Raw genomic sequence first — 13876 nt, forward strand, 5'->3', positions numbered from 1 at the left:
TGCGAAGCTGGGGGTATCAAATTATATCTAGTTTTATTTTGTTGTGCTTGGGTTGGATCTTCACAATGGCCTAGGATATTTGTCCAATAACGCTGATACTCAGAAACTATTTAAGTGTCTTGATCCCATTGATACTAAAATAGACATTTATGTTGAAAATGCAACCCCTATTTAGAAAAAAATTGTTAATCCCTATATCAGTGTTGTTGATGCTTCTGATTTGGTTGGTTACGGTGTTGGTGTGGAGGATGTGGATGTGGATGTTGGTGACTTTAATGGTGATAATGATGTTGATTTGGAGGATGGGGATAAGGCTCTTGCTGATGATGAGTTTGAGGAGTGTGGTATTTTGGTGGATGAAGGGAATGATGCTGGGGGTCATGATGGGAATGGTGATGTGGGGGATGTGACTTATGATTGGTATAACACTAACTATGATGACCTAGCTAGACATGGCAAATGGGTGGGTTGGGTTGGGTTTGGGTTGAGACAATTAGGTTACGGGTTAATCGGGTTGTAGGGTCAAAATGGGTCATCTTATGCAGTTAGAATGGGTTGGGTTAATCAAGTTTCGAGTCAGCTTGACCTGTATTTTTCACATGGAATTATATATATAAAAAAAATGTTTAAGAAAACAACATGTATTTGCCATTTGGAAAGTCACACAACAAATTACTTGATGTAAAATGTATTACTTTGAATTTATCAAACATATAAAGAATGGGCTTAGTTAAACAAATTAATACTTGTTCAATAATTTTAAAATTATACAAATCCCATCATTACTAACCAAAACAAAATAGCACTAATGATAAGTAAAACAAATGCACAAGTTTCATTTCTACACAATATTAACATCCCAAATCATAAAACAAAATTACAAATGCCTTATTGGATAACTAATTTGACAAAGAATAAAAGCATATAAGAAATTTATAATCTTGAAAACTAATTTTATAATATATTATCAATTGTGATTGTCACTCTTTTAATTTGAGAATATACATTAAAATTTGATTGTTTGTTTATTTATATATAGTCTCTTTTATGAATATCATGTCATTGTTAAGCAATGCACACTCCAGAAAATGTCATAATTTATTTTGAAAAGCAGTTTTTTTTGGACATGAATTGTTACAAAAAGGCCTAAGCATTCATAATTTATGCTAATTTCATTGATACTTTGACTTCACTTTTTTCACACACGAATTTCTCATACATGTCTATAATTTTAAATATATGTTTTTAACTCTTCTGTAACTAGATTATATTGGCATGTACTTTGTTATTTGATATCTAAAAATCTTTACTCATTACAGAATGCCTTAACCATTCCTCTTTCAATTTATTTGCATGTAGTTATGTAAAAAGGTCTTAATTGTTTCCTTAAAACTTACAACAAACAATTAAACCAATATTGTCTTAATTTTTTTATTTTTTTACCAAAATTGTTTAAAAAATGGTTCGAGTCGCGGGTTGGGTCGAAAAAATGGGTTGAGTTACGGGTCAATCTTTTTTTGCTTCGAGTCAAAAATCCAAGTTCGAGTTAGGTATTTTTCATGTTGGGTCAGGTTAGCAAATTCTAACCGATTTTGCCATGTCTAGACCTAGCCAATGAAAAGTTATATGAAATTACTTTGAATGAAATTGATGGCAACGCTAGTCAGCTTACCAGCCCACATAAAGGACAGCCCATTAACACAAATACTTGTCAGGCTCACAAGAACCTACTCCTAATATTGCCAAGCATCTATTGTCACACCCACCTAGTACTACAAACTAGTCATTATTACACCTAGATCTAGTTCCAACTCTTTTTAATTGGCCATTGGATGAAATATCAAGTGGGTCTGACTATGCATCGTTAGACTAGTTGCATTCTCCTAACAATTTTGATGGTGAGCGAAAGAAAAAAATTACCTGAATTTAAGCATGAATACTTAAAGGATCTTGAATTTGTGTTGGGGATGTACTTTGGCGACAACAAGCAATTCAAAGTGTTTGTGCGAGCTTACAATTTAAAGCATGGATATGGCATATTGTTATTCAAAAATGAGAAGTCTAGAGTGAGGTATAAATATGTTGAAGGTTGCCCTTGGAAGGTGTCTGAAGGTGTCTAAAGGTATTGATAAGGATGCAAACTTTTGGATTAGTGCATATATGATACTCATACATGTAGTAGGTCTTTCTATAGCAAGTAGGTTTTTGCAAATTGGATGGTAGAAAAGTATGTCGTCCAATTTCAAGCTAATATTGATTACACAGCAAAGGAATTGTTAGCTGCAGTGGTGAGGGATGCACAAGTATAGCTTGTCTTGTCCAAGGCATATAGAGCTAGAGAAATTGCTAGAGGCATGGTAAGATAGGACTTTGGTAAGCAATACACTAAGGTAAGACACTACTATGCGAAGTTAAGGAGATCTAACCTAGGTACCAAAACTAGAGCGGGTTATGTCTAAATTAATGACAATAATCAATGGCTCACTGATCTAAGACATATAATACAGTGGGTTATGTTTGAATCATTTTAAGAGAGAAAAATATTTTTTAGAATATGTGCTTGAAAAAAAGAAATGCTCTCACAATTAAGCTAATACCCACAAGAACAGAAATTGAAAATCTAGCTCAACTTACCCAAATGATTTCATAGCCATCAAGTACACCTATTAGAGCGGCGCTGCCAAGTACACCTCCTGGATCAGAGCAGAGCCATCGAGTATCCCTAGACCGAGCCATCGTAAGCACTAGTCTCTTTGTCTCTCTTCTCCCTCTTTCTCCCTCTCAGTCTCTCTTGCCCCTTTTGATCTTTCTTTCTCTTTCTTTGCCCCTCTTTCTCCTTCAATCACTTAGTAATCAGTATCGGACTAGGGTATTGGTGGGTGGAGATTAATTTTGTTCTTTAGGCATGGGGGAGGGAACGATGTCGTTCCCCTCTATTTTTTTTTTCAATTAACATTTTTCTAAAATTAAGAAATAAATAAAAAATAAAAAATAAATATTAATTAAAGTCCAAGACGGCGTCATTTTGGTAAGTTGATGGAAAGAACTAATAGAGTACTAACAGAGGAATCAATTGGGAATGAATGAAACTTAGAGAACTAAAATGACAAAACCCAAATTTAGAGGACTAAAATGAAAAATTGTGAAACTTAAAGGGTGAGTTTTTCATTTTGGCCAAAAAACTATTACTACTTTAGGTATAACTTTCGAAAGAAATTTATCTAATTTGATATGAGTGATGCTTGATTCTTGAAAAGAGATATGGTTGTTTTCCATTAGTAGAAAAAAGTACACAAAGAAATTAAAAAAAATTGTCCGATATACTTAGCTAATCAAGGAAATGGATTAGTTGGACCTACTATAATTTTGTATGTTAGAGCACATGGCCAAACCCTATTAAGCACAATGACGTAAATGAAATGATAGTGTCTATTTGAGAATAAGTTATCTTGCTTTTGTGGAAAGTACTATAAATAAATGGTAAAAGTTAGTGGATTCCAGTTAGCTTATCTAATAAAGTCTATGATAATTAAATAAAAGATTTGAGGTTCAATTTTCGCCTATATCAAAAACCAGTTTGTCTTTGTCTAATAATAAAGAACATAATTATCAGAAGCGGACGTTGTACGTTGTAAATTTGGGGTTCAATCCTCGCCTATATCAAAAACCAATTTATCTTTATCTAATGATAAAGAACATAATTATCAGAAGCGGACGTTGTACGTTGCAAACTCTAAAAATCAAAGGTAAAAGTTAAAATAAATAAATAAATAATTTACGTTGGATCCGCAAATAGTATAAAAAAATAAGTAAATGTTAAAAAATAAGTATGTAACTTATGCAGGACCTTCATATAGTAAAAAATATTAAATAACAATGTAGCTTATAAGTACCTCCCAATCGAGCACAAATTATAATAACATGGTTGTCTCCTTTTCATGCTAAATATCATAGCCTAAACTCTTGATGTTGATGAAGAATTTTATTCTGATAGTGGACGGTGATTCATCAATAATAAGCATTTCTTGAGGTGGATTCTTGCTCCCCTCCCCTTTTTATCTTGGTTCAATTGGAATCTTAAGCAAGATTATTAATAAAAATTATTATACTTATTCATTTTCATTAATAATCATATCATTTAGGATCAAGATGAGACATAAAACAATTAAAAAATGGGAAAGCTGAAAAAGGTAAGAGTGAAATAGTAGAAAGTGAAGTCAAGCTCACGTGAGAGTGCTTTATTTAAAAGTAAAGATGAAACTTCTTGGAAGCTTCGTACCCTTGGTAACTTTCCAGTATACTTTCAACCAAAAAAAAAAAAAAACTTTCCAGTATACTTTTTATTTTAAAAAATACCATATTTGATTATATTTTTTTAGGCTGAAATGTAAATTGGATTTTTTAAATTTGACTGAAATATACTTTATTCTTTTAACCCTACTAAATTCAAGCATTTTCATCCAATTTTATTAAAAATTTGTCGTTTAGTATGCAATTAACTAATAGAAAAAAAAAATTCACATAAAAAATCCATAAAATATTTTTATTAATTTTATAGAATTTTTTCATGTGAGAAAAATATTTTTTAATAACAATTTTTAACGAAATTAGACAAAAAGACTAAGTTAAATAAATTTAAAATTTAGAGGGCTCAATTAAATGAAAGTAAATTAAGAGGATTTAATGAATTTTAGTTAAAATTAGAAGGTGTAATTTGCATTTTAGCCTTATTTTTTATGTAACTAATCTCATCACTCTTTATAAAGAATTATTTAAAAAATCAAATTAGATCAATTAATATAAATCATCTAGCTTATAATAGAAATAAGTAATATATATATATATATATATATCTAGTGTGTAATCTCAAAATAGTGCACTGATATTGAAATATTTTGTCCTAGTAGTCAATCTGGAATGGCCTCTTAAACAAAATTCAAAACCTGGGTCCAAATGTAATTGGAATGCAAGGTCAAAGTTAATTGAGAAATTTGGTGCTTGAAACCATTGTCTTAGGGGCCAAGGGGGCCCGGGCCTTCACTGGGCCCAAAAAAAAAAAAAAAAAAAAAAAATATATATATATATATATAGGCTTACTATATGACCCCATTTGTTTTTAGCTCAGGCCCCCTCCCAAAAATCCTGAATTCCAAGCCCAGCCGGCCAGCCCATGACCCATGTAAAGGAAAAAAAACTCAGCAGCAAACCTAACGGAGAGAGTGAAAGACGGAGGAAAAATAAAAAGAAAGGAAACAGAGAGAAGAGAGGCGAGACAGAGAGATAGAGACGCCGCTACAGCAGTACCCACGCCACGCCGATGCCGACGCGAGACGGCGAGAGTCTACCCAGACCCAGTACGGCAGTACCCACGACGACGCCGCCATCATCACGCGAGACGGCGAGAGTCTCAGCTGTCGCCGCCGCCGCCGGTTGCTCGAGCCTTCATAGGTCTTGATCAAATGGATGATACAAGGTTAGGTATTTCTTTGCCAAAAAGAAAAGAAATGTCAGAGAGAGCTCTTCCAAATATAGAATGCAAAAGAGGAACATATTAGCCAAGGGGTGGAAATTAACATTCAAACATCATCCTTAGAATATCTTTTTGTTTGGGCTATTCTCTTAAATAGTAGACCTCTTCAAGAAGAAAAGAAGTGAAAAGTTTATTTCTCTACCAAGAATTAAAAATAAAAGAAGAAGAAAGAAGATAGTAGAAAGTGAAATGTCTATATATATATATATATTTGGCGATGAGGATGGAGACATTTTGGAGTTAGTGTACAGTGACTGCTATGCTGTCCTTAATACGAAACATGTTGCTAGATGTTTGGCTCATGCCACATTGCACTATAAATAAAGGAGCTCCATTTGAAACATTCACATGCAGTAGGTAATCAAAGTCGAGAGAGAGAGAGAATAAAAGAGAGATAAAACGAATGAGAAGCCAAGAACAACAGCAGCAAGTAATTGATGTTGTACCATCATCATCGTCATGGGGTGGAGGGAGCAATCGTATAGCCGCCCTTAATCTAGAGGGAACCCCACCCCCCAAAATCACTGATAGTCTTGATCATAAACAGTTTGATCATCATGATGAGGACTCTAAGGTTTTTCTCATATAATCCTCTTTTCTTTCTTAGCTATGCATTTTCTATCTTTAAATTTCTTTGTTCTATATGTTTGGATAGATTATCTTGTTAGAATCAACATTTGATTATATATGATTGATGTTCTAGAAACCTGGATGGAGAAAGTTCTTATCATATGTAGGCCCTGGATTTCTTGTCTCCTTAGCTTATCTTGACCCAGGCAATTGTGAGTCTCTTTTTGTCTCTCCCTCTGTCTCTATGTGTTTATGTGCATGTGTGGGTGTTTGACAAAGCAATATCATTTTTACCATGTTGCAGTGGAAACTGATCTGCAGGCTGGAGCAAATCACAGATTTGAGGTATATCAAATAGAAAAAAAGATGGAATTAGCTATTTCACGAAAAATTATGAAGAGAGAAAGTCGGCCTTTAACAAAAGTGTAGATATATTATAGGTTTATTTTGAAACATTTCCTAAGAGATTACTTTTACTTGTTATAGAAGTTTTAATTATAAAAATGGTTATATTAATAGATGCACTTAAGGCAATTGTTAATAAATCATAATAGGAAAATTTTGACTCCACTTTCATGAAAAATATAAAAAACTTTCAACAGTATTTATTGTTTTATCATTCTCTTAATAAAATGTTTTTAAAAATAGTTCTTAAACCAATGTCTTAGAGTATTGGTTAACTTTACGCTTATAAAAATTCAAAGTTTTGTTGCAATGAAAAGTTAATAAAGAGTATTCATTTTCTTTTAGAGAATAAAGAATACTTTTGACTTTTAAAGTTTGTAGTTATTTTCATTTTGGCCATTTTAGTTTTAAATATTTCACTTTGACATTTCTTATATATTGGATTCAATTTTCGTATTGGTCTCTTTAGGGTTTTTTTTTTTTTTTGGTTGAAAATTTTGAGAAGTAAAGGGGCAAGTAAAAAACCGAATCAAACATGCATAAAGGATCAAACTGTAAATAACCCAAAACTTGAGGACCTAAAATATACTGAATCAAACAAATTTTTTTTTGGGGAGAATCTGAATCAAACATGAATGGCCCAAATAATTAGAAATTGGTTTACGAGAGAAATATTAAGCATGGTTGTCCTATTTGCTACTTTCAGCTACTGTGGGTGATACTTATTGGGTTGATCTTTGCGCTCATAATTCAATCGCTAGCTGCAAATCTTGGTGTAAGCACTGGTAAGATGCAGAGCAAACAAATTCTAGGCCAAAATATAGACATTACTATAGTTTCGGCCTCATTTTTTTTTTCTTCTTCTTGTAGATAAAGAAGAAAAGTCAGCAGTACACAAAAGGAAAGAATAACATAGCAACAAATCTGGAAACTTAGATTTGTTGCTCTGTTATTCTTTCCTTTTATGTACTGCTGACTTTTTTTCTTCTTTAGTAGTAACCTTTTTTTTTTTTTTTTAATGATTCTTCTTGTATTAACTAATCAAGATAAGTATTTGTTGACGTATTGCCACAGGCAAACACCTTTCAGAATTATGTAAGGCTGAGTACCCAAAATATGTCAAGTATTGCCTATGGTTGCTAGCAGAGGTTGCAGTCATAGCTGCTGACATACCCGAAGGTAAAACAATAAAATTGACTTACAAAGACAAATGATATCATTACCATATTATGTTGATGCATGCACTAGCCTCATCATTCTTGAATTATCCTCTCATCCATGTCTCCTTGATCATATTCAAATTAAGGAAGAATAAAAATTTTCAATTTTTTCAATTTGTGGCAGTGATTGGAACAGCCTTTGCGCTAAATATACTGTTCCACATCCCAATTTGGACTGGAGTTCTCATCACTGGTTTAAGTACTCTCTTACTTCTTGGCCTACAGAAATACGGGGTAATTTATTTTATTACCTATTTAAAATTTTCTGCTCCATTAATTATTTGTTAAGAAATTTAATTTGGTGTTTAATTTTTATGCTCAACTATATATCCACGTACTTTGTGTGATATTTTTATGCCAACTATCAATTATCTACGTACGTTTTTGGCTAGCCGTTAATTATTATTTTATTTTTAATTGAGTCTAATATTTTTATGGCTGACTATCAACTACTACGTACGTTTTTTTGGCCCTTTAATTTTTTAAGAAATGTGTATAATATTTTTATTCACAACTGTCCACTTACGGTATTCAGCAAAAAATAAAAAATCTACTTACTCCACCAACCCAAATAATTAAATTAAAAAAAAAAAAAAAGAATCTAGGTACGTTGTGTGACATATAGTTAGGTTTTATTACATAGTTTGCAAATAGTACAGTTTGTTTATGCACGGATACAATGGCTAAGGTGGGGGGACTATTGACTCTGTCTTTAGCTTTTGGAACCCTCTTTTAACAGGAAAATGACCTAGTCCAATGTTTCTGTGCATTAGATTTATTGAGATATGGATCTATATCAAACATTTGTTATGTGTATATCACAACTAGTTTACTGCACAAAGGTACTATAGTCTATACCCAATTCTTATCCCTTTAAACATTTAATCATTGATGCATAAAGCCCTTCTAAAATTTTGAATCCCTTCACAGTGATATTGATTTTTAATCCTAAGATAGTACTCCCTCTGTTGCTATCAAGTATCAAGTACTACTAGTCAAAAGAATTTTCACGTTATTTGACTCGAATGAAGCATATTTATTTACCAAGTTGTGAATTAGTCATTAATAATGTATGCATTTTAACTGTTTCTTTGACTTTAGTTTTTACTCTCTTTTTTTTTTCCCACTTTGTGCGGAGGATTGCATCATTGTTTAAGATTTTAATTATTTATTTAAATTTTTTATTGCGTGGATAATGCCTGTGTCTTTAGAATTTGCTGCTCCATGATTCTTGCTGTCTAAGTCAAACAAGTAAATTAGTACACTAATTGATCTGTTGAAAACGATTTCTTATTTTGTAACACGTTAGAATATAAATCTTAGCATATTCTTTTCTTTGTTTTTGGCAAACCAAATTTTTATAATTATGAGAAACAAATAGATGCTTAATTTCCTACATGCATAATCTCTTACATGAGTCTTTGAGATATGTGGAGCTCTCACATTATGAGAGGGAGAATTCTGCGCCAAAAAAAAAAAAAAAAATAATAATAATAATAAAATCAAACAAATGACATATATGCTTGGTAAAGTATAAAGTGAAACATTATGAATTAAAGTTGACTTGATATAACTGGGATAATTTATCCTATATAAGGCGATGCATTGTTAAAGTATAAAATTTTAAATAAAAATAAAAATATAGCTTTTTAAAAGATGAGGTTTACTTTATCATATATAAAGCAATGCATCATATTAAATTTTTATTTTGGTGTTAAGAAAGAGATTGAGATTATTTGATGTGTGGCTATATGAGAGATTAGGTGGGTAATGTTTGTTTGTTTTTATAATCTTAGGTGGGTAATGTTGGCAATCTATTGTATAGGATATTAGCTTACAAAATTTAAAGCCTTAAAACATTACCTCCCCCCCAAAAAAAAACTATTGGTATAATTTTTCTAGACCTTTTTTTTGAAGTGAGAAAAATCTTGCACAATCTTTTTTCTATTGTTTAAACTACTTATTATCATACAATTTTGGAAATTACTTTTATATTTATTTTATACAAGATAGAAATTCTATGCTAACTTAATCTAAGTATATATGTATGTGAAGCTTCCTCTTGAAGACCTTACCCCCCCCTCCCAAAAAACTTCACAAGCACTTATACTTGTGGAGTGACTATCGCACTAAGGGTATGTGGTAATTTTGAAAATTACTAAAGCCTAAAGATATTATTGATTTTACCACGTATAGCACACAAATTGATGTAGTAATGAATGTGATTGATAAGTTTTAACCACCTTATAAATGAATGCTAGCTTCTTTTTTTTTTTTTTTGTGTGTGTAATTAGTGACAGAGCAATTTGTAAGTTCTAAGCAGTAAAATTTGCAATATCCTAACATTACTTTATAATTTTGGGCTTAAAAAAAAGGGATGGATCATTTTTTTATAATGGAATAAAACCATTACAAAATTCGGCCTTAGGTCAAGGCCTTGAGCTGCCATTGAGTGGAATAGAAGTTTTTTTATTTGCAAAGAGTCATGGTCTCAACCGTAGTGCTACTCCTTGGAGTTCAAAAAACTGAATTCATGTTCTTTCCCGTTTTTCACTATAGTTATAATTCTTGTTAAAACATTTCTGGTTCGCAGGTTAGGAAGCTGGAATTGCTGATAACAATACTAGTCTTTGTAATGGCTGGATGTTTCTTTGGAGAGATGGGCTATGTAAAGCCTCCAGCGGTTGCTGTGCTAAAGGGAATGTTTATACCCAAGCTCAGTGGCCAAGGAGCCACCGGGGATGCCATAGCACTTTTGGGTGCCCTTGTCATGCCGTATGTAATTTACTGCTTAATTAAATATCCTTCATTATTTCATAACTATTTATTTTTTTCCTTTCTAATTGTTCATTTGTGTTATACCATATTGTGCATTCCATTTCTTTTGACCAATAGGCACAATCTCTTTCTCCACTCGGCTCTTGTGCTATCCAGAAAAATACCAAATTCTGTCCATGGCATTAATGTAAGAATCTGGTGCTTACAAATTGCCCCTTTTAATTTTATTCAAAATTCAATTTAGTATTACAACTTCTGATTTATTCAATTCACTCCTATAACATCCATTTGTTTTCAATGTAGTCCTTTCATTAAGATGGTTGTTAGTTATGTGTCCCAAAACAATGTAATTTTGGTATTTTTTTAATTTCTAAAACGACATCATTTTTAAGACATCTAACAACACTGTCAGACGGAATTAGATGGAAAGACTACATTGAATCAAAGTATAAATTTTTTTACTAGCATGAATATTTCAGAAGTAACAAGATTGAATTGAATTTTAGAAAAATTAGAAGATGTAATTATCATAATTGTAGATGGTACAACTAGTTTAATTTATTAAATTGCATAGGAGAGATAAATGCTTTCTTTATTTTCCAAAACAATTGCTTTTCGCTAATGTGTCAAAATGCTTGTGTTTGCCTTGTCGTGTTATATCACAGGATGCATGTCGATATTTCCTAATAGAGAGCGGATTTGCATTGTTTGTTGCATTCCTAATCAATGTTGCAATTGTCTCTGTATCGGGCACCGTTTGCTCAGCCAATAATATCTCAAATGAGATTGCAAATCAATGCAATGATCTTAACCTCAACTCAGCCTCTTTCCTTCTCAAGGTTCAATTGTGTATATATATATATATATATATATATATATATGAAATTATTTTTACATTAGAATAATGGTTAAATAATTCAATTCAACCATTTTTTTATTTATTTAAGATTTTGGGACAAATGATAGTCTTATCAATTTAAATGCATTTAGAATGTTTATGCACAAGGTCTAACATTATTATTATTATTCTTTTATAATTTTATTGATTTATGTGTGTAGAGTGTATTGGGTCGGTCAAGCTCAACCATTTATGCCATTGCATTACTAGCCTCAGGGCAAAGCTCCACCATCACAGGCACTTATGCAGGGCAATTCATCATGCAGGTCTTGAAATTAAATATATAACATGCATGCACAAACATATATGTTTATATCATGTGAAGCTACCCCAATTAATTGGGATTAAATTTTAATTAATTTAAGGATGGTGTGGCTTTTATAGGGTTTCTTGGATCTTAAGATGAAAAAATGGATTAGAAACCTGATGACAAGGTGCATTGCCATTACACCTAGTCTTATTGTTTCCATTATTGGAGGATCTAATGGTTCAGCCAGACTTATCATCATTGCATCAGTTTGTAACTTGTGAACTATGTCTTCTTTTCTTTTTCTTTTTTTATCTTTTTTTTTAATGTTGATACCTATATTCAAACATAGGATAAAAATTTAATGGGTTTTGCTTTGCAGATGATACTTTCATTTGAGCTTCCATTTGCTCTAATCCCCCTCCTTAAATTCAGTAGCAGTGCCACAAAGATGGGACCACACAAGAATTCAATATATGTAAGTTGTTTTTGTACTTTTTCTTTTTCTACTTTTGCTTTTAAATGAGGTACAACCATTATAGTGGGCCTTGATTAAGGTGATAGGCTGAATTTATAATGCTCATAAATGCAATTCATATGTATAAGATTTAGATATAGTATTTTTGTTTAGCAAAAAAAAAAAACATATATATATATATATATAGTCTTTTTAGATACTTTTATTTTAGACTCATCTATTAAATTCAATCATATAACTACATATGCATTCATATGTATAAAATTTAGATATAGTTTTTTTATATACTTTATCTTAGAGTTGTCAATTAAATTCAATCATATAACTACATTGTAAGTATAGCATAAATATAATGAATTTCTTTTAACGACAATTAAATTTAATTATATAACTTATTGATCAATGCAGTCACATGATTGAATTTAATTGAAAAACATAATTTGCACATGATTGAATTTAATTGAAAAACATAATTTATAACACGTAGATAACCATTTTTAAGTTTACAGGTATCAAATTAGATGGCCAAAGTAAGCAAAGTGTTAAAAAAAAAAAAAAAAAAAAAAAAAAAAAAAAGAAAAAATCCACCACATTTTTGTTTCTATCACACACACACACAAAAGAAAGAAAGAGTAAGGCAAACATCCTTTTATTAACTAAGCATCGGACAATTATGCTTGTAGGTTATTGTGATCTCGTGGATCCTAGGCATCGGAATCATTAGCATCAACATCTACTACCTGAGCACAGGCTTTGTGGATTGGCTAATTCACAACAATTTACCAAAGGTTGCAAATGTGTTCGTTGGGCTCCTAGTGTTTCCCTTAATGCTTGTCTACATCTTAGCAATCATCTATCTTACCATCCGAAAAGACACTGTTGTAACATTTGTTGAGCCTGTAAAGCATGACCACCTAGTAGCCCAAAACAACATGGAACACGGGCTAGGCAATTCTTGTGAGGTGGGCGAGTTGGATCACATTCCTTATAGAGAGGATTTGGCTGATATCCCACTACCAGAGTGAAGGTTTTTTTTTCTAGATCAAATGCAACAACAGCCAAGCCAAGGTATATCGTTAGTGGTAGGGAGCTCCAAGTTAAATGTGACTTCAACTTTCTTTGAGTTCATCTAAGGCTTTCATCCTATGGAAATTGTATGTAATTTCGAACCATCTATTGTAGTTCCCATTGTTTAATTATAAGTTTATGTTGAACCTTTTGTTGGAAAAATAGTATTGAGTGAATAAGAAATTGATGTTTAATTTGTTCACTTGAAAATGTTATTAAAAAGTGATGAAAATCCTAAGTCCCACATAGAAAAGGAAAGAACTAATATATGAGTTTATATACTCATGGGCAGGTCATTGGGTTGGGCTTTGGCATATGTGGACTAGGCTTTCTTGTTCAAATAATAATTTTTATTATTTTATTTTTTGAGCCAGTCTGTTTGTGCACAATAGTTTTTATTTTGAATAGTGGGTCTGTTCACTAACGTATAGAAATTCATAGTCCCTCATTCATGAAAACTAGCTTTCTATAAAAAATTTATAAAAAAAAAAAAAAAAAAACTCTCTTAGAGAGAATAATTTTCTGCATTCATTTGAGTCAAAGAGAGAGAAAGAAACATAGAGTAGTTCGCAGAGCATGAACCTAGTGTGCTTCTTCTTCATGCTGTAGATCATTTTATCCTAGGAGGCAGATGTCTGTGAGTCTTAAAGCACCACAGATTGTGTGAAGGGCGAAATCTCCT

General features: G+C 31.8%; 1 protein-coding gene across 4 annotated transcripts; it reads left to right on the plus strand.

The window, feature by feature from the left end:
* The first annotated feature begins 5133 nt into the window (after positions 1 to 5133).
* LOC115958942 (metal transporter Nramp5-like) lies at positions 5134 to 13394 on the plus strand. 4 transcript variants are annotated; one of them, XM_031077217.1, is made up of 13 exons: positions 5134 to 6104; positions 6234 to 6312; positions 6405 to 6445; positions 7212 to 7290; positions 7580 to 7684; positions 7850 to 7959; positions 10319 to 10500; positions 10621 to 10690; positions 11169 to 11342; positions 11563 to 11667; positions 11786 to 11917; positions 12031 to 12126; positions 12810 to 13391. In XM_031077217.1, exons 1-13 carry the CDS (start codon positions 5934 to 5936, stop codon positions 13149 to 13151), a joined length of 1686 nt encoding a protein of 561 aa, XP_030933077.1. In that variant the 5' UTR covers positions 5134 to 5933; the 3' UTR covers positions 13152 to 13391. The 4 variants fall into 4 exon arrangements, with proteins under 4 accessions (XP_030933077.1, XP_030933078.1, XP_030933079.1 ...); XM_031077218.1 differs by lacking the exon at positions 11786 to 11917 and having other exon boundaries at positions 12810 to 13394; XM_031077219.1 differs by lacking the exon at positions 11169 to 11342 and having other exon boundaries at positions 12810 to 13394.
* Positions 13395 to 13876: the final 482 nt, after the last annotated feature.

Source organism: Quercus lobata, chromosome 9 (assembly GCF_001633185.2).
Source record: "Quercus lobata isolate SW786 chromosome 9, ValleyOak3.0 Primary Assembly, whole genome shotgun sequence".
Classification (NCBI taxonomy): Eukaryota; Viridiplantae; Streptophyta; class Magnoliopsida; order Fagales; family Fagaceae; genus Quercus; species Quercus lobata.